Genomic DNA, 18,968 nt, shown 5'->3' with positions numbered 1-18,968 from the left:
ACGTCCCCGCAAGGCATGCGGCCAGGGTCAGTGAGTTTTTACTGTTGTTTAGTTGCTGAGCTGTGTCCGACTCTTTGCAACCCCATGGACTATAGCCCGCCAGGCTCCTCTGTCTATGGGATTCTGCAGACAAGAACACTGGAGTGGGTTGCCATTTCCCTCTCCAGGGGATCTTCCCGATCCAGGGATCAAACTCATGTCTCCTGCGTTGCAGGCAGATTCTGTACCACTGAGCCATGTGGGAAGCCCAGGGTGAGTGAGTAGTGCTGTGTAAAATAAATGCAATTAAAAAAAAAATCAACAAATAATGAAGTCCAGGAGGAGAATGCCTAAATGACAGCTTGCCAACTTGCTGCTAAAGCCACTAAGAGACACTCTCAGGTCTGGAAACGTGCAATATGGCTGAACTGAGACCACACACTCACAGTTATCTTCCTAAGAAATCAGAGTAGAAGACGTTGTTACCGTGCCTCCAAAGGACACAGTGCTATACTTCTAGCGATGGCCATTTAAGTCTTCACAAAAATATCCAAAGAATGAAAGGGGGTGACTACGCAGCTGCATGAGCTTGGTGACCATGCTACTTAAGAACATCTATCCCCATCACTCTGAGCAGTGACCTGGCCCTGTTACTGCTGGGTGCGTGCAGAGTGCGGCTGAGCAGTCAGAGATACGCAGACGCCACCGGGGAAGGTCTGCCTGTCAGCAAACGAGCACAACTTAGCAAAGCAGCATCTGACTTGTAAACGAGCTTCTCCTAACAGTGTGGCTAACACTAACTGGCTCTCAGGGATCACTGACACTCTGTGAATTCACAGAGCAGAGCTCTGGAACCAGAGAGGGGAGGACCAGACCCCCAGGCACACGACACCCCCAGGAGACCATGGCCAACAGTTTCTCCTCAGAGACAACACCTGGAGAGAAACCACTCAACTTATTTCTGACACACTCTTAGCTCCAAACAGAGAGCATCTTAAAGAACTCCTTTCAGTGAGATCACACACATACATCATCTTGGAAACAGTAAGTCAAGACTCATTCTGACTAGTGCAAACTTCTAACCAGAATGAAAACTAAACATTACTATGATGAGTCAGCCCACGTTGAACCTCAAGTTTGGAATAATAATAAAAATGAATCTGCAAGCTCCAGGGGGCGTTCTTGGGTCCAAATGCCACCGTCCTGAGAAAGCCTTGTAAAGGCAGCTAGCTGGTGGGAGGTCCCCGCACCGTCCTTAAAGGTCTTCTCATGAGGAGGAGGAAGCGTACTAGGTGGTAGGGTAAGACAGTTCCACTCTTCTAAACACAGATAGGACATGTATTTAGAGCACTTCAAAAGGAAGGAGACACAAAAACCATTCTACTTTGGAGTCAAGAGCACTTCAGGGAATGGAAACAGAAATTCAACCGAATTCGGCAGCAGAGTGTACTCGGCAGACGATGTCACTGAAAAGCACGACCGTTCCGGTCCGGTGGGACAGGGAGCTGCCGGGATCACCCGCGCCACCGATGACGAGCTGTGCACTGCACAGCACTTGGCACAGCTCTGTGGTGTCTGCCCAAGTGAAAACATCCACACCCACACCCGACAGCTGCGGTTCCAGGTGTCACAGCCCATGCTCCAGGAGACCCGCACGAGCACGGCGCAGCAGCATTCGGGACACCAGCACTTCAGGCGACCCCCGGCCCAGGGTCCAAAGCAGTAAAAGGGCCGACTGCGTCACACTCACCCAAGGGAACGCCCGCAGCTCCAAAACCGCAAGATCTAGTGACACACGGTGACAGGCAAGACTCTCACAAGTTTAGTGCTGTGCAGAAGAGACCAGACTGAGAGTACATGCCGCAAGGTCCTCCACGGCTACGGCTCACACGCTGTGACTTACATACTTACATACTGTAAGGTTCTCCACAGCTACAACTTAAAGACAGACCTCCTGGCATTAGACGCCAGGTCAGTGTGACCAGCCCTGGAGAGGAAGGAGGGAATGCAGACAGGGAGAGGCTGGGAGAGGCCCCTGGGTGCCACTAACGTTGCACGTGCAGACCTGGGCGGCGGCCGCAAGCACAGGCTCGCTTTGTGGCCCCTAGCTGAGGAGGCATGTGTCGCCCACGTGCTGTGTCTTCATTCCACATCAGCCAAAGAAAAGCTCGAGAGTCTCCACACCTAACACAACAGGGCTCCTGTCAGGAAGCTTCTGATCAAACCTGCTGGGTCAGACCCATGGACCTCTACTGCCCAGACAACCCACAGGAACCTGGGCACAAGGTGTCACATGCATGAACTCACAAGGGTAAAAAGAACAGGACGGGGACAATGGCAGACGAGAGGCATTCGCAAATGCGGAAGCTGGACGGCAAACAAGAGGAAACTGAGTGAGCGGTCCCCAGAAAGGCGCTCCTACACGAGCCTGTTTAGGAGCTGGGGAGAAGGACCGAAAGCCACTGCCCAAAGCAAGCCCAGCCACGGAGCGCTACGGAGAGCTCGGGTGTGGGGGCGCCAGAGACCTGTGAGCATGGCCTGGGCGTGGGGACAGACAGCTGCGCGCCGGGCTGCTCCCGGGACGTGGGCACTGCTCCCCATCTCCTGCAGAGGCGGGATCCCGGAGAGGCCGCCAGAGCGGAGGACGGACGCCAGCACAGAGAAAAGAGAGGAACTGAGGAAAAGTCTGCCTTCTGACCAGTGAGACTGTCCACACAGCCCCTCTCTAGCAGTAAGCCTAGAGAGATGGGCACCTGGCAGCTGGCAAGCAGGCTTCTACTGGGGGGCCAAGACGCTGTAAGACAGGCCCAAGGAGGCCTACCAGGCTGCTGCAGCGGCGGCTGGAGGACCCACGACGGCCAGGGGAGGAACTAGGTCCGGTCAACCAGCCTTCGTGCGCACAAGTGCAGAGACACGCTCACAGCGCCAGCAGAAGGTGTGACAAGGTGGGGAGCGCCAGAGAGTAATAAGCACACGAAAAAGAGGCAACTGCTGACTCCAGAAATACCGAAACGCTATACAAAGAAACATAAGCACAAGCACAGCACAGCACAGGACCAGCTGTGACCGCTACTCAGGCATAGTGACGTGCACACCCAACATTTACATCACTGTGGTGAGAAGATGGGAGAAGGGTTAGAGCTAAACACATCTTCTCCACTGTAAAATATATACATAAAACCCCCAAAACCTGAAAGGTAAGCATGTTATTTAGAAATGTAGAGGGAAATACCCAGAGAAACTCTGGCACAGGACTGGCCCACTAAGAGAAGGCGGCCAGGACTCTTGGCAACCCTCAGGGCGTGTGCCCGGACACTCTGAACAGGACCCGAGAGAGGGGCTGAAGACTGCCGGCAGGGGCGCAAACAAACAGGAGGCTGAGTGGCGCCCCAGCCGCCGGCACTCACACCCAGAGGACGCCGTCGGGTGCCGGCTCCGCCTGCAGTTCAGGGACCGCCGTGGCTTCAATCAGGCTACGCAGTCAAGCCTGGACACCAAAACCAGCCTGCTCTGGCAAAATGCCTTTTGAATTTGCTTCTATAAACTGTCTCCCTGCTCAACTTTTCACCCCACAGTAAGAAGGCAGAAGGGGAAAGAGGCCCTTTGTGTGCCTTCAAGAATTCAAAGATTTATAATCCAAATTATGAAGCACTCTCAAATGCCTGTCTGTACAAAAGGGCGATTCCCACTAAGACTCATTCAGACGCTTGTGACTTGAGGCAACGCTCATACCTTAATCTCATTGTCGTTCGCAAAGTTGCCAAAAGAAGCCATAATTTTAGGGATCGCTGCCGCCAATGTCTCCTGAACAGACTCCTCAGGTCTCTTGCTTGTGCGCGTCAGGCAAGGCAACAGGTTCACCAAGTACGGCCTGCGGTGGGAGAGGAACACCTGTTATTCTTCCAAGTCTACCTTAATAAGAAACATGAGCGGTCAGCTCAGTACCTGTTAGTTTTTATATGCCAGAGTCCTTCCTAGAAAATAAACAAACCTCAGCGGGAAGACTCAGTGCAGATGAATTAATAGCTTGTTTTTAAAAATTCTCTGCAGTAAATTATTATAGCTATTAAAACAGATTTTAAATTAGAAAATAACAGAAAGAAAGCACTAAGAAATGAGAATGGAGGTTTCTTAAATAGGGAGGACTGCACAATTTTTTTTCTAAGCATTCCCACTGAATAAGGCCTTGGTGAGAAGCCCCAGCCCCAAGAGAGCAGAGGGCAGTGCGGGCCTGGAGAGGAGCAGTCCCAGGACAGGCACGCTGGGTGCAGGCAGGGCGCCCTCTAGAGGCAGAGACAGGCAGCAAGCAGCCGCACCCCTGGCACTGCACAGGGAGGGAGACGGGCCCTCCGAGAAAGAGGTGGCCCAAGGGAAGAGCATGCCAGACATCACAAGAACACACGCTCGACTTTCCAGAGAAGCCAAGGGGGTCAGTGAGTCAACAGTGTCTGCGGGGACGGGGGCTCTGGGGCCAGGTCTCCCTGGGCCTCATATGGAGTCTGGACTTATCTGAACAGCTGTGGGAAATAAGTGGCAAGTTCAAGTAAGGGAATGGCATGACCCAATCATTTTAAGGTCACTTTGGCGTCTATGTGGAAAACCTGGGATGCGTTGCTTCAGACATATATTAATAAGAAGTTTCCAAACTACGGACAGTAAAGGAGCGAGGTTACATGGAGAGATTCCCGTGGTGACTGTATGTCCACACTCATGTGAGATTCGTATCACACTCTGACCCCGTGGGACAGATCATTGGTGTCAAAGGAGAGGGTTTCTGCCACGCCACCAGTCCCGCAGGGACAGAGCCAAGGTATCCATGGACGTCAGCACATCTTGCTGGTCACAGAGGCGAGAAAGGAGTTAAAATGGTGGTCCTTCCTTTGGTTTTCAATCCATTAAGAAAGAGAGACACAGATGTAAAGAACAGACTTTTGGACTACATGGGAGAAGGCAAGGGTGGGATGATCTGTGAGAATCGTGTATAGCTGAAACATGTACATTACCACACGTGAAATATGTGACCAGTGCAAACTCGGTGCATGAAGCAGGGCGCTCAAAGCCGGTGCTCTGGGACAACCCAGGGGATGGGTGGGGAGGGAGATGGGAGGGGGGTTCAGGATGGGGGGACACGCTCACCCGTGGGTGATTCATGTCGACATATGGCAAAAACCACTGCAACATTGTAAGGAAATTATCCTCCAATTAAAATAAACGAATGAATTAAAGAAAAAGATACAACTGTTTCAATCAGTCAAAACTTTCTTCACAATGTGTACTTCTAACCCATGTGATAGACAAAGACAGTTTTCTGTAGTCGCCACGGTGAGCAGCAGTGAGGAGGCGTGCACTCTGCACCCGCCGACAAGCATCTCCTCAGCAAGCCCCGGGCAGACCCCGTCAGCGGGGCTGGGCCATGGCAGGGCCCGACAGGGACGCCCCGCTGTGCTGGAACTCGGCTCCTGTGTCCCTCAGGGGAGGGTGGGCAGAAAACGAACCAATGTGCGAGAGCATTTCAGAGCCACGGCTGCTGTGAGGAAAAGGAAGCGGACATGCACTGCAGCGGGACCGGAGGAGGTGGACGGCTTCAGACAGCGGGGTCGGGGAAGACCTCCAGAGAAACGGCTTTTGAGCCGAGACGGGAAGAGGCCACGGGAGCTGGCCCCCGACCAGAACAGCAGTAACAGCGATGACCCAGAGCGTCCACTTCACCTGCATTTCTGAGGCCGGACCAGGTGAGCCAGCTCGGCAAACCTCCAGAGGGCAGCGCGCAGGCTCCGAGGGGCGCCGTTCTGAGGGAGTGAAGAGCGGAGAGTTACGCGGAGGAGCCGCAGACCACAGGCGTCAACAGGACCTCAAACACACAAAAGCGCCTCTCACTGCTCGCTCCCATCTCTAGAGAAAAGGCCATTCAAGTCTGCACCTGCTTTTGACATTTTAAGGTTTAACGGGATGAAATTATAAAGATTTTTTTCTTAAAACTACCATTTTAAGTCCCATCTCATCTAATAAAGAATGAGGAGCAACTTCCTGAGGAAAAGTAAAACAACAGAGTCTACTTTACCAAACAGCATTTGTTTCCTTCTAACATTTTTACTTCTCAAATAAAAGAAAATTTCATACACTGCTCAATACAGGGGATCAACAGACTTTCTTCAATAATGAAAAACAAAAACCCACCTTTTTAATTTCCTTATAGAGTTCTAGCTGCAACCTCGGAAGATTAGAATCCATCAAAGCCTACAAGAAAACACAAGAGATCTGCTCACGGAAGGCACATTCTACCAGCAGTTCTGAGAGTGGCGGTGAAGGGCAGGGGAGCAGGCGTGCTGCAGTCCACGGGGCCGCAGAGTCGCACACGACTGAGCGACTGAACGCAGCAACAGAGCAGCTCTAAAGAAATCTAAAGGGCAACTAAAAGTTCAATTTTGACACAAAGGAGAATATAATAGCAACTAAATTGAAGACTTGTTCATTAAGAAAGAAGTATGTGTATGCAGGCAGCTACCAACTAGACACAGGTCATTCACTATAATATTTAAAAGGGAAGGAAAAGAATGTTCATTACAATCAAATACTACATAATATCAAAAGTAAATGGCAGATAGTTCAAATTCACTCTAAAGCTCTTATGTTCAATTAAAGCACATTCTTTAATCATTTTTTTAAATTTTATTTTATTTTAAAACTTTACATAATTGTATTAGTTTTGCCAAATATCAGGATGGGGAACACATGTATACCTGTGGCGGATTCATTTTGATAATCATCATTTTTAATGATGATCCAACATGAGCAATGCCCTGGAGTCTGCAGAGCCAGCGGGGCAGGAGGCGGATACCCAAGGTCAGAGCCCTGATTCTGGCATGGGGACACTCCTCTCCATGCAGAAGCTGCATCCTTCCCAAAGATCTGGTCCTCCCATGATGCACGGGTGCTCCCCACCTTAGGGCCCCAGCGACACACAAATCTGCTAGAACCACAAGCTCCTCAGAGCCCTGCCCCTGTTGCTCGATTACAAGTCAAACCAAAAAACAGCCACACGGGCAACTTCAACCCAGCAATAATGGCTGATGGCAACCACCAGTAGGGACACAGAGTCCATGCTGGAGATGGCTCCCAAGATGGAAAGGCCTCTGTGCCCCACTCTCAGCCCTGAGAGCCTGCTCCTCCGAAATGGCAGTGCCAATGGCCTGGCCACAAGAAGCGAAGAAGACGTAACAAAGCCGGAAGAAGCTAGGGGAGACGTACCCAAGCTTCCACAAAAAGCCCTCTGCCTTTCCTATGATATAAGCATGTGACATCTGTAGACCAACTGGTCTTTGCAAAGCTCACAGAGACTCAGCGAGCTTGAAAATCAAAACAGGGTCACATTCTGGGAGGTTCTGAATAACGCCTCGGATATTTTAAAATTCTAATGCTACTCTTTCAGTTTGGACTACAATCCCCTAAACAAGCACATCAAAACGGACAAGTATATAGTAAAACACTGCTTGGCCAGTAAAACTAGAAGGCATATCCGAGTTTTGTTTCACTTTATAAATGTTTCATAAGCTAATGTCAAATGTATTTTATTACAAGAGAAAAGTACACTCCAAAGCTGTGGAACAGCAGTGAACAGGAGCTCAGCCACCGGCGGTGCTCATGCGCCCCCGACCCCCCTGCTCCCATCCCACCCCCACACCGGGGACACAAGCCGCCAGGGCCAGCCCGTGACAGCCGGCCCCTGCTCCTCACTCGCACCCCCGCACCTCCTATTGGTTCAGGGGTCCCCTCTCTTCCCTGGACACTTAGCCTCCCTCCCGGATTCTGGGCACACAGCCTCTCTCCTGTCCAAGGCACCACCAGGCTACAAGGCACCACCAGGCTACTTGAACTACCCGGTTACAAATCTTCGAGAGCTCTTCCCTTTCTTCATTCTCTACCAAATAAAGTGCAAACCCCTTGAACTGATCCTCAACATCTCCCATTCTCTAGCAGAGTCCCCCTCCTCTGTGAGCCTGCAAGGGTAAAGAAGGTCCTATGGGACGTCCCTAGAGCACGTCTTGCTCCCACTGCAGTGGGGCGTGGGTTCCATCCCAAGGGTAAAGAAGGTCCTATGGGACGTCCCCAGAGCACTCCTTGCTCCCACTGCAGCGGGGCACGGGTTCAAGTGGGGCACGGGTTCGATCCCTGGTTGGGGAAACCAAGACTGCGCATCCCGCACAGCAAGCCAGAACAAGAGAAGGTCCTAAATCTTCTCATTCACCTAAGTGCCACCACCTCCAGGGAGCCTCCTCTGCCTCCCCAGACAGAAATCACCTCCGCCTCTAGACTGCAGTGATGAGCTGCCAACATCTCCCAGAACTCAGAGCTTACACCATGCGTTCAGCCATTTCCGTACAAACATGCTCCCCGTCTGAGACTGCGTCATCTGCAGGCAGGAGCATGCTGTCAGCGGACCCCCAGGGTGGCTGGGGGACAAACGAGGAGGAGAAGGGCGGAATGAGGAAAACAAGGGCAGTTTCCCAAGGCAGTGAGAATTATGAAAGAAGCACTTCATCTTCAATAGCAGCAAAAAACAGGAAAAGGGAAAAGTAGATTAAAGCTACAGGGATCTCAGACTCCGCACCGGGAAAGCCTGAGCAAAGAGGACAGGCGTTTCCCGCGCTCCTCACCTCACCTCCCACCCAGGCGGCTCTGGCTTTCTGGCTTCACCAACTTTTTCTGGGAACTCCTATCTCCTATCTCAAACCAACTCCAGCCAGAATGCCAGCCAAGCGACCAGAGAAGGCACGTCCTTCCCTGTGAACAGTCCTGCCTGACCCAGGACTTGGGGGACGAAGACATCAACGGCGGACCCCACTGCCCGTCCCCTTGCCGTCTCAGGGCCTCGCCGTTTCTCAGCAGCAAGACACTCGGTCCAAGGGTCCCCAGTGGTCACTGTCAGCGCCCATCCCTGACCTACGCCCTGCGCAGGCATGAGAGGAAACCCGTGCCCTCTGAGTGGGCAGGTACAGGCAGTACCCTGGCAGACACTAGAGTGCCTCCAAACCACACACTATTAGATTAAAAAGCGCAGCCGCCCCACAGGACTCCGCTGCTCAGAACAGAAGAACGCCAAGTTACGGTTTCCCCTCTTAGCCACAGTGACCGCGTCTCAGAGAACACCGTCTAGAGGGCTCTTACTTTTATGACCTTGTTGAGGCATTCGTCAGCCACCATCCTGACATCTGACTCCGCGTCGTCACTGCACAGCAGAAAAAGTTCCATAGCGATGCCCAAAAGTTTCTGAAATTCTGGAGAATTTCTAAGTGAAAAAAGAAGAAAGACTGTCACAGCCAAGAGAAGACATGACGATGAAATGCAGTTAAGTTTCTGGTATCCTGTGTGGGGTTCTGGAACAGAAGAAGGATGTTAGACACACAAGTAAAATTCATTTTAATAATATATTTCATTTCACCCAATGTATCAAAAATATTACTTCAACATGTAATCAACATGAAGAAATTAGTGTGCTATAGAACAATCTTTTTTACCGCACATCTGAATTCAGACACAAAATTTTCATCAGAAATATTTTATTTGGGGGCTTCCGGGGTGGTCCAGTGGTTGAGTCGCCTGCCAATGCAGGGGACACGAGTTCGCTCCCTGGTCTGGAAAGACTGGGAGGCTCCCACATGCTACGGGGACAGCTAAGCCCTGAGCGCTGCAACGAGAGAAGCCCGCGCACAGCAGCCGGAGTGGCCCTGCCTGCTGCAACAAGAGAAAGCCCGAGAAGGAAGGGAGACCCAGCACGGCCAAAAATAAGTAATTAAGTAATCTTTAAAAAAGAGAGAGAAAAGGAGACAGAAATACTTGTTCAGAGATTCCATAAAATTCACAGCTGAAAAAGCAGGCTTACTTGTAACTAGGAGATAACCTGGAGCTCTGACGCACAGCTTAGTGACTGCAGTCAGCAATACTGCATTCTAAACTTCACAGTCGCTGAGAGAGTAGCTCTTTACTGCTCTCAACACACAAAAAGGAATGGCGACGACACGACAAAGGTGCTAGCTGACACTAGGCTGCCGCAGCGCACCACACAAGCGAAGCAAACCAGGCTCACGGTGTCGTGCGCCCATCCCATCCCAATTTTTAAAAAAGAAAAAAAGTACGTTTATATACTACTTCTAACCATGCTCTTTAAGACACTCTCCAATAACTAAATCAGGGGACAGGGGAGCCTAGCGTGCTGCAGTCCATGGGGTCACAGAGTCAGACGACTTAGCGATTGAACAACAAAATAAGTAACAAGGACAGGGTTTGCCTTCCTGCCTAAAGCAGCTGATAATGGATAAAACGCATGTAACTGTGGTTTCAAGGCATCAGGTATTAGGCATCTCTGGATAAATGGAGAGCTAACGCGACGAGCCTCAGGATTTCCCCAGATGACTGCCTGGAGGAGGTTTCCCAATGAGGACATGAAGAGGGGAACCCGGGAGAGCCCACGGCTGCTGAGACGGGGAGACAGAGCTGATGGCCTCAGCTGATGGCAGGGTGGCTGGGTCCACTGGGGGAAGACCAGAGAGGGGCGAGCTGCACAGAGAGACCCCGAGACGAGTGGGGCCCTCAGGTCTCAGCTGAGTCTTTCTGCAGACAGTGGCCTGGGGCTGCGGGTAGAGTCAGCTGAAGGGGCTGGAGGGAGCAGGTGCTGAAACTCCAAGTTCGGGAAGAGCTCCTGCTTTTCCAGCTAGAGGGGAAACCTCATCCTTCTGGCGCCTTGGGTCGGCTGCTCAGAAGGCTTTGCCTTCACAACAGAGCTGACTAAGCTCAGCCCAGGTGAGACGCTCTTCTGATTCTGCCTGCAGGCAGAACCCAGGATGGCCCTAGTCCTTCAGAGCAACACAGCTGCACTCTGGGGCAAGCTTCAGGAACGTCGGAATTCCAAAGTGTATAGCACCCAAAAAGATAGAAGTTATAAGGTCTGGCATCTGATCAGAAATGGTCAGGAATGCTTCCCAAGAAGCAGGGAAACATGACCAACAGTGAGAAAAATAACTGAAGCTGACCCAAACAATATTTAATCCAGAAGACAGAAACAGAGAAAAGGGCAAATAAAGAGCATATGGGCAAAACAGGGAAGTCACAGCACAGTAGCCGATTGCAGATTCAAACCTAGCTTTAGGGACTTTTCTGGTGGTTCGTTGATTAAGAATCTGCCTTCTAATGCAAGGGACACGGCTTCAATCCCTGGTCAGGAAGCTACGATCCCACATGTTGCAGGATAGCTAAGCCCTGTGTGCTGCAGCTGAGACCCGCTGAAGCCAAAAAAATAAAAAATAAACCTAGTTATATCAATAATGACATGAAATGTAGAAGATTTTTCAGATCAAATGAGAAAACCCAATATTTGCTGCCTATAAGAAATACATTTTAAATGTAAAGATTCACATAGGTTAACAGTAAGACAATGGAAAGAGGTTCACCATGTTGGCCCTGAACAGATGGAAGCTGATATTACCATCAAGTGAAAGTGAAAGTCGCTCAGTCGCGTCTTTGCAACCCCAGAGCCTGGCGGGGCCCGCAAGCTCGGAGCTGGGAGGAGCGTCCCCATGGTGGCCTTGGGCTACGAAAGGCGAACTAGGAAGCGTGGAGATGCGCCCATTCTGTGGGATATGATGAACCTGTCGTCATTCAGTCGCTCAGTCACGTCTGACTCTTTGTGACCCCATGGACTGTGGCATGCCAGGCTTCCCTGTCCTCCACTCTCTCCCAGAATTTGCTCAAACTCATGTCCATTGAATCGGTGATGACATCTAACCATCTTAGTCAGAAGCAAAAATCCTTCATAATTTTTAAATTTAATTTTTATATTATTATATCACCTAGTCACAGATCTATAACTCATCTTTAATAAAGTTAACTAATACTTCTTTCCATAACCGTACCGAGTGTTTCAACCCCCCGTAGGTAAGCCGTGAAGACTCTCTTTCCTGGTGCCATGGGCTGACCGCACTGCACCAGCGTCACTGCACACGCTCCTGGAGAAACTCCCACAGCGAAATGCCTAAATCAAACGGGCCGAACTGTCTTTCCTTTTGCTTAATATTTATTTATTTGGCTGTGCAGGGTCTCAGCTGCAGCACACGGGATCTAGTTCCCTGACCAGGAATCGAACCTGGGCCCCCTGCATCGGCAGCACAAAGTCTTAGCCCTTGGACCACCAGTGAAATCCCCCAAGTTGCCTTTTAAAAAAGTTGTATCATCTCTGAAAAAATCCTGAGTATTTTTTAATGTCTGCAATTTTTTTGCAGACATTTTTAATGTTTGCAAATTTTTAATGTCTGCAAATTTAACAGGTAAAAAAGCAATGTTCTGATTTTTGTTTTAGCCTCATTCCAGTGATTCCTAGTAAATCTGAACATTTTTCCGCAGGAAGCATGAAATAAGTGCTAGCTATTACGGTTACCGGCTCAGTTACATTTCTTCTTTTCCACACTGCCCATTCACAGTTTTGCCAGTTTTCCTATTAGAAAGACAGCCTTTTTCTGAATGATTTACAATCTCTCTCTACAGAAACTAGTAAACCTTTGACACATATGCCATCAAAACTTTCCCCAAGTTGCATTTAAGTTTCAGTTTAAAGTAGATTTTGACATACTGAACTATATTCTAAATAAGACACTTTTTTCCTTTATATTGTACGCATTCCTCAGACTAAGGTTAAATGTTCTTTCTGTAGTACTGATTTTACTCTCGTACGTTTAGGTAATGGATCTGGCATTTATGTTTGCCTGCAATATGAAGAATATTCCCCTAAATAGTGACCTGGTTCAATAATCCATCATTTCCACACTAATACGTTACCTTTATCATAAATTCATATCTGCACATACACACATACACTTTCCCACGTCCTATTCTGAACCTTCTTTAATGTCTAACAGCTATTTTAATGTCATGAACACCAGGTCTCACCAATTACTGATGGTTTCAGATTTTCCTTGTTAAAACTGATGTATTTATTCTTGCAGATGAACAAGTTCAAAAATATTTCTACTAGAATTCTCATCAAGCTCATTTTAAATTTGTGAATTAATTTAGAGAAAGTTTAACTTTATGATAAGGAACTGTCCCCATGTTGAAAGGGCAGTAGTCACCTGTCCCTTTCAGGGAAGTCCATACAGTCCTTCCATAGTTTCTGCATATCTCTCATCAATTCCTTGAAATATTATATGTTGGTGCTACTAGGAATTGATTCTTGAAGCATTATATTTTCTAACACATTTACGCTAATATATGGGAATGGGAAATCTATAGATTCCTGTACACTTATTTTTACCCAATCACCTTATCAAGTACACTTGTTCAGACGAGGATGTCGAGTTCCTCCCAAAAGGAAACTCGTTAAACATGAATCCTCACCCTCCAGTGGACAGAAAACATGAAGAGTGCTGGGGAAAGAGGGCAGTGAGGTTATCTTCGTTCCTGTATTTCTAACAAATTATCTGGGTGATTCTGATGTTCGTGCGTATCTAGGAAGCAGCAGGACAGACCACCAAATTCAGAGCTGAAGCAGGCTGAGTCACAACATGCCTCAAGGACTCGAGCAGCTGCCTGAAACAACCTGCAAGAGACACCGTCAGCACCTCACAGAAGCTAAGGGACACGCCAGAGACCAGCTACAGCAGAGGAGAGGCCACAGGAAGTGCCAGCCACCCAGACCTCCTGAACCACTGTATGCAAACAGAAGAGCCACTTCAGCGCTACAATCCAAACTTTTTGAAAAGTATAGAGAGCATCTTAAACAAACACGTTCTCTGATCTGATGCGACCAAAGACAGCCTCTCTGGGTCCAAAAAATATCCCATTAATATGATCCTACGTAGAACAAGCAGCATAAAGACCACCAGCATTACTCCATATAAACACAACAGACACACGATAGTAGGAACTATTAACAGCTATTACCATGATTTACGATGGCAAACCGAACCACAAACCAGTCTTAACACATCTCAGCGTACTTCCCAGGTGGTGCTAGTGGTAAAGACTCTGCCTGCCAGTGCAGAAGACACAAGAGGGGCAGCTTCCATTCCTGCGTGGGGAGACCCACTGCAGGAGGGAAATGGCATCTACTCCAGGATTCCTGCCTGGAAACTCACATGGATGAGAGGAGCCTGGTGGGCTGCAGTCCACGGGGTCACAAAGAGTCAGACATGACTGAGCAACTGAACACACACACACTCACACTCACACACACACACTCTCTCTCACACACACACACACACATACACTCACTCTCACACACACACGTGTGAATCTAAGCCAACATTCCATCAATTCCATTGGGAATTATCAAGAAACAAACTAAGCATAAGGCATGAGGCACTCAGAATGGAAAAGGTCTATCTTCTGGCTCCATAAGCTTTCAGTGTGAGGTGCTGCTTCCTGAGACCCGGATGCTGGAAGTCAGGTGAGCGCAGCTGTGCTAGGGCAGAAGCAGGCCCCGGGGGTCTGCCAGGCGTTCACACAAGAGTAACACGGTGTGTAGGACAGCATGCACCACCACGGGACGGGTTTCTGCCTCCCAGCAGCTCACGGGCACTTTCATGCAGCTCTCAGCAGCGTTTCACAGGTGTCGCTCCTCCCACAAGAGCCCTGAACACTGCGTTTACACATCAAAGACGAGGCCACAGGGACTCCGAGAAGTGAGCCTTGTCTGAAGCCACCTGGCTTATACGGAGTGGAGACAGAATCCAAACCTTTTCCCCTACTTTTCATTAGTAATGTTGTCTACAGTCCAGTTCAGTTCAGTCGCTCAGTTGTGTCTGACTCTTTGCGACCCCATGAATCACAGCACGCCAGGCCTCCCTGTCCATCACCAACTCCCGGAGTTCACTCAGACTCACGTCCATCGAGTCAGTGATGCCATCCAGCCATCTCATCCTCTGCCGTCCCCTTCTCCTCCTGCCCCCAATCCCTCCCAGCATCAGAGTCTTTTCCAATGAGTCAACTCTTCGCATGAGGTGGCCAAAGTACTGGAGTTTCAGCTTTGGCATCATTCCTTCCAAGGAAATCCCAGGGCTGATCTCCTTCAGAATGGACTGGTTGGATCTCCTTGCAGTCCAAGGGACTCTCAAGAGTCTTCTCCAACGCCACAGTTCAAAAGCATCAATTCTTCAGCACTCAGCCTTCTTCACAGTCCAACTCTCACATCCATACATGACTACTGGAAAATCCATAGCCTTGACTAGACGGACCTTTGTTGGCAAAATAATGTCTCTGCTTTTGAATATGCTATCTAGGTTGGTCATAACTTTTCTTCCAAGGACTAAGCTTCTTTTAATTTCATGGCTGCAGTCACCATCTGCAGTGATTTTTGAGCCCCCCAAAATAAAGTCTGCCACTGTTTCCACTGTTTCCCCATCTATTTCCCATGAAGTGATGGAACCAGATGCCATGATCTTCATTTTCTGAAGTTGAGTTTTAAGCCAACTTCTTCCCTCTCCTCTTTCACCTTCATCAAGAGGCTCTTTAGTTCCTCTTCACTTTCTGCCATGGTGGTGTCATCTGCATATCTGAGGTTATTGATATTTCTCCTGGCAATCTTGATTCCAGCTTGTGCTTCTTCCAGCCCAGCGTTTCTCATGATGTACTCTGCATAGAAGTTAAATAAGCAGGGTGACAATATACAGCCTCGACATACTCCTTTTCCTATTTGGAACCAGTCTGTTGTTCCATGTCCAGTTCTAACTGTTGCTTCCTGACCTGCATACAAATTTCTCAAGAGGCAGGTCAGGTGGTCTGGTATTCCCATCTCTTTCAGAATTTTCCACAGTTTATTGTGATCCACACAGTCAAAGGCTTTGGCACAGTCAATAAAGCAGAAATAGATGTTTTTCTGGAACTCTCTTGCTTTTTCCATGATCCAGCAGATGTTGGCAATTTGGTCTCTGGTTCCTCTGCCTTTTCTAAAACTAGCTTGAATATCTGGAAGTTCACAGTTCACTTTGTATTGCTGAAGCCTGGCTTGGAGAATTTTGAGCATTACTTTACTAGCGTGTGAGATGAGTGCAATTGTGTGGTAGTTTGAGCATTCTTTGGCATTGCCTTTCTTTGGGATTGGAATGAAAACTGACCTTTTTCAGTCCTGTGGCCACTGCTGAGTTGTCCAAATTTGCTGGCATATTGAGTGCAGCACTTTCACGGCATCATCTTTCAGGATTTGAAATAGCTCAACTGGAATTCTATCACCTCCACTAGCGTTGTTCGTAGTGATGCTGTCTAAGGCCCACTTGACTTCACATTCCAGGATATCTGGCTCTAGGTGAGTGATCACACCATAGTGATTATCTGGGTTGTGAAGATCTTTTTTGTACAGTTCTTCTGTGTATTCTTGCCACCTCTTCTTAATATCTTCTGCTTCTGTTAGGTCCATACCATTTCTGTCCTTTATCGAGCCCATCTTTGCATGAAATGTTCCCTTGGTATCTCTAATTTTCTTGAAGAGATCTCTAGTCTTTCCCATTCTGTTGTTTTCCTCTATTTCTTTGCACTGATCGCAGAGGAAGGCTTTCTTATCTCTCCTTGCTATTCTTTGGAACTCTGCATTCAGATGCTTATATCTTTCCTTTTCTCCTTTGCTTTTCGCTTCTCTTCTTTTCGCAGCTATTTGTAAGGCCTCCCCAGACAGCCATTTTGCTTTTTTGCATTTCTTTTCCATGGGGATGGTCTTGATCCCTGTCTCCTGTACAATGTCACGAACTAACCCTAACCCTAACCCTCATTCCATAGTTCATCAGGCACTCTATCTATCAGATCTAGGCCCTTAAATCTATTTCTCACTTCCACTGTATAATCATAAGGGATTTAATTTAGGTCATACCTGAATGGTCTAGTGGTTTTCCCTACTTTCTTCAATTTAAGTCTGAATTTGGTAATAAGGAGTTCATGATCTGAGCCACAGTCAGCTCCTGGTCTTGTTTTTGTTGACTGTATAGAGCTTCTCCATCTTTGGCTACAAAGAATATAATCAATCTGATTTCAGTGTTGACCATCTGGTGATGTCCATGTGTACAGTCTTCTCTTGTGTTGTTGGAAGAGGGTGTTTGCTATGACCAGTGCATTTTCTTGGCAAAACTCTATTAGTCTTTGCCCTGCTTCATTCCGTATTCCAATGCCAAATTTGCCTGTTACTCCAGGTGTTTCTTGACTTCCTACTTTTGCATTCCAGTCCCCTATAATGAAAAGGACATCTTTTTTGGGTGTTAGTTCTAAAAGGTCTTGTAGGTCTTCATAGAACCGTTCAACTTCAGCTTCTTCAGCGTTACTGGTTGGGGCACAGACTTGGATTACTGTGATATTGAATGGTTTGCCTTGGAAACAAACAGAGATCATTTTGTCATTTTTGAGATTGCATCCAAGTACTGCATTTCGAACTCTTTTGTTGACCATGATGGCTACTCCATTTCTTCTGAGGGATTCCTGCCTGCAGTAGTAGATATAATGGTCTTCTGAGTTAAATTCACCCATTCCAGTCCATTTCAGTTCGCTGATTCCTAGAATGTCAACATTCACTCTTGCCATCTCTTGTTTGACCACTTCCAATTTGCCTTGATTCATGGACTTGACATTCCAGGTTCCTATGCAATATTGCTCTACAATAGCATACTAACTCAGAATTTTTGTATTTTTATTTTCAGCACATATTGTCACTTCGTTTCTTCCCACAATATTTCTACAAATTAGATAAAAACAGTAATCATACACTGTCTTTTAAAATGGCATTGAGTTCAACTAAAATGAAATACTCTACATGAAATCACTTCGAAAGTATAAAATACAAGTGGCAAGGTGCCACTAAAAATAAATGAATCACCAAATTTCTGTCAGTACAAAAACCAAGGTAATTATTCTTAGAGGTTTTTCTAAGAGATTACAAAGAGCCCTTCCCAACAGGAGAATAATATGAATGATTTGCTCCAAGAAAAGTATTTCACATGTCCTATCTGAGTAATGGAGTTCAGAAGCCATAAGCACATTTGTGCCCTACTCACTCATTCAAAGACAGGCTTAAAATATCTACCACTCACAGATACGAGGAACAGTACTCAGAAAGAAAGACAGACAATCAAAAGCAAGGAGAATAAGGAGAATCAGCAAATAAGCTATATAAGAACGTGCTGCCTGCTCACCCCAGAGGAACGACCGAGCCAGGGAGGTGGGCCTCCGGTCAAGGCCCATGACCCCACTGTCCCAAAGCTGTGATGAGCAGGGAGCACCCCCACAGGGCGGACAGGGCAGAGCGCCGAAGAAAAACCACCAGGAGACCCCGGTAATCGGGCAGGCTCCTGTTCCTACCACTGTTACTAAGTAAAATACAAACATGCTGTTCGGTTATCCTAATGGTTACAACGACACGGTGTAAGATTACAAGAAGTATTACTCAGCACAGTGTCTGGAAATCCTCCGCATCCACGGCCAGAAGGGGGAGGGTCCCGTAAAGGTTTCCAAACAAGTGGGGCAACGAAGAACCTTCTAGCCCGTTCAGAATGAAAACACGGAAGTGTTCTATTTTCGCTAGAAAGTTGGAAGTGCAATTACCTGAGAGACTGAGCGACTATGTTTTCACAGATGGTCAGACAGTGGTGCACACGGTCTTTCTTGGTGGCTGAGAGCTCTTTCTTTCTAAAAGAGGGGAAAAAAAAAAAGAGCAAAGGCAGTTAGTGTTGTCCACTCCATCAGTTTCTACGTGGCATTCACCATTCATTCATTCAACACAGCTTCCTGACTCCAAGGAGTAAAGCCGGGCACCCTGAGCCCGGGCAAGGTGCCCTGAGGTCAGAGAGGTGGGGGTGGGCCGATCCCTGGGTCCCCTACAGGACCGGGCACCACAGAAGAGCCAGGGGCGCCACTAACACGCCTGCCTTCTCTGCTGTAGCAGAAGAAGCTGCAGCGCCAACAGGGCTCGCCCAGGATCGCGCGGACAGAGGGAGCCCACGCCTCCTCTACGCGGCAACCCCGCGCAA

At 48.3% G+C, this 18,968-nt stretch overlaps 1 protein-coding gene across 3 annotated transcripts in view; it reads right to left on the bottom strand.

The window, feature by feature from the left end:
• HTT (huntingtin) overlaps positions 1-18,968 on the bottom strand; it is a 129,172-nt gene that overhangs the window by 93,710 nt on the left and 16,494 nt on the right. For all 3 annotated transcript variants that reach the window (XM_025289627.3, XM_025289626.3, XM_044945562.2), the window contains exons 2-6: positions 18,544-18,627; positions 9,145-9,265; positions 6,157-6,216; positions 5,689-5,768; positions 3,712-3,850 (exon numbers count right to left, since the gene is read on the bottom strand). In XM_025289627.3, coding sequence (XP_025145412.3) covers positions 3,712-3,850; positions 5,689-5,768; positions 6,157-6,216; positions 9,145-9,265; positions 18,544-18,627 — 484 coding nt within the window. The remainder of the gene's footprint in view (positions 1-3,711; positions 3,851-5,688; positions 5,769-6,156; positions 6,217-9,144; positions 9,266-18,543; positions 18,628-18,968) is intronic.

The sequence above is a fragment of the Bubalus bubalis genome, chromosome 7 (genome assembly GCF_019923935.1).
Source record: "Bubalus bubalis isolate 160015118507 breed Murrah chromosome 7, NDDB_SH_1, whole genome shotgun sequence".
Lineage (NCBI taxonomy): Eukaryota > Metazoa > Chordata > Mammalia > Artiodactyla > Bovidae > Bubalus > Bubalus bubalis.
Note: the sequence above shows the minus strand (reverse complement) of the source record. Positions and strands in the feature narration are given on the sequence as shown.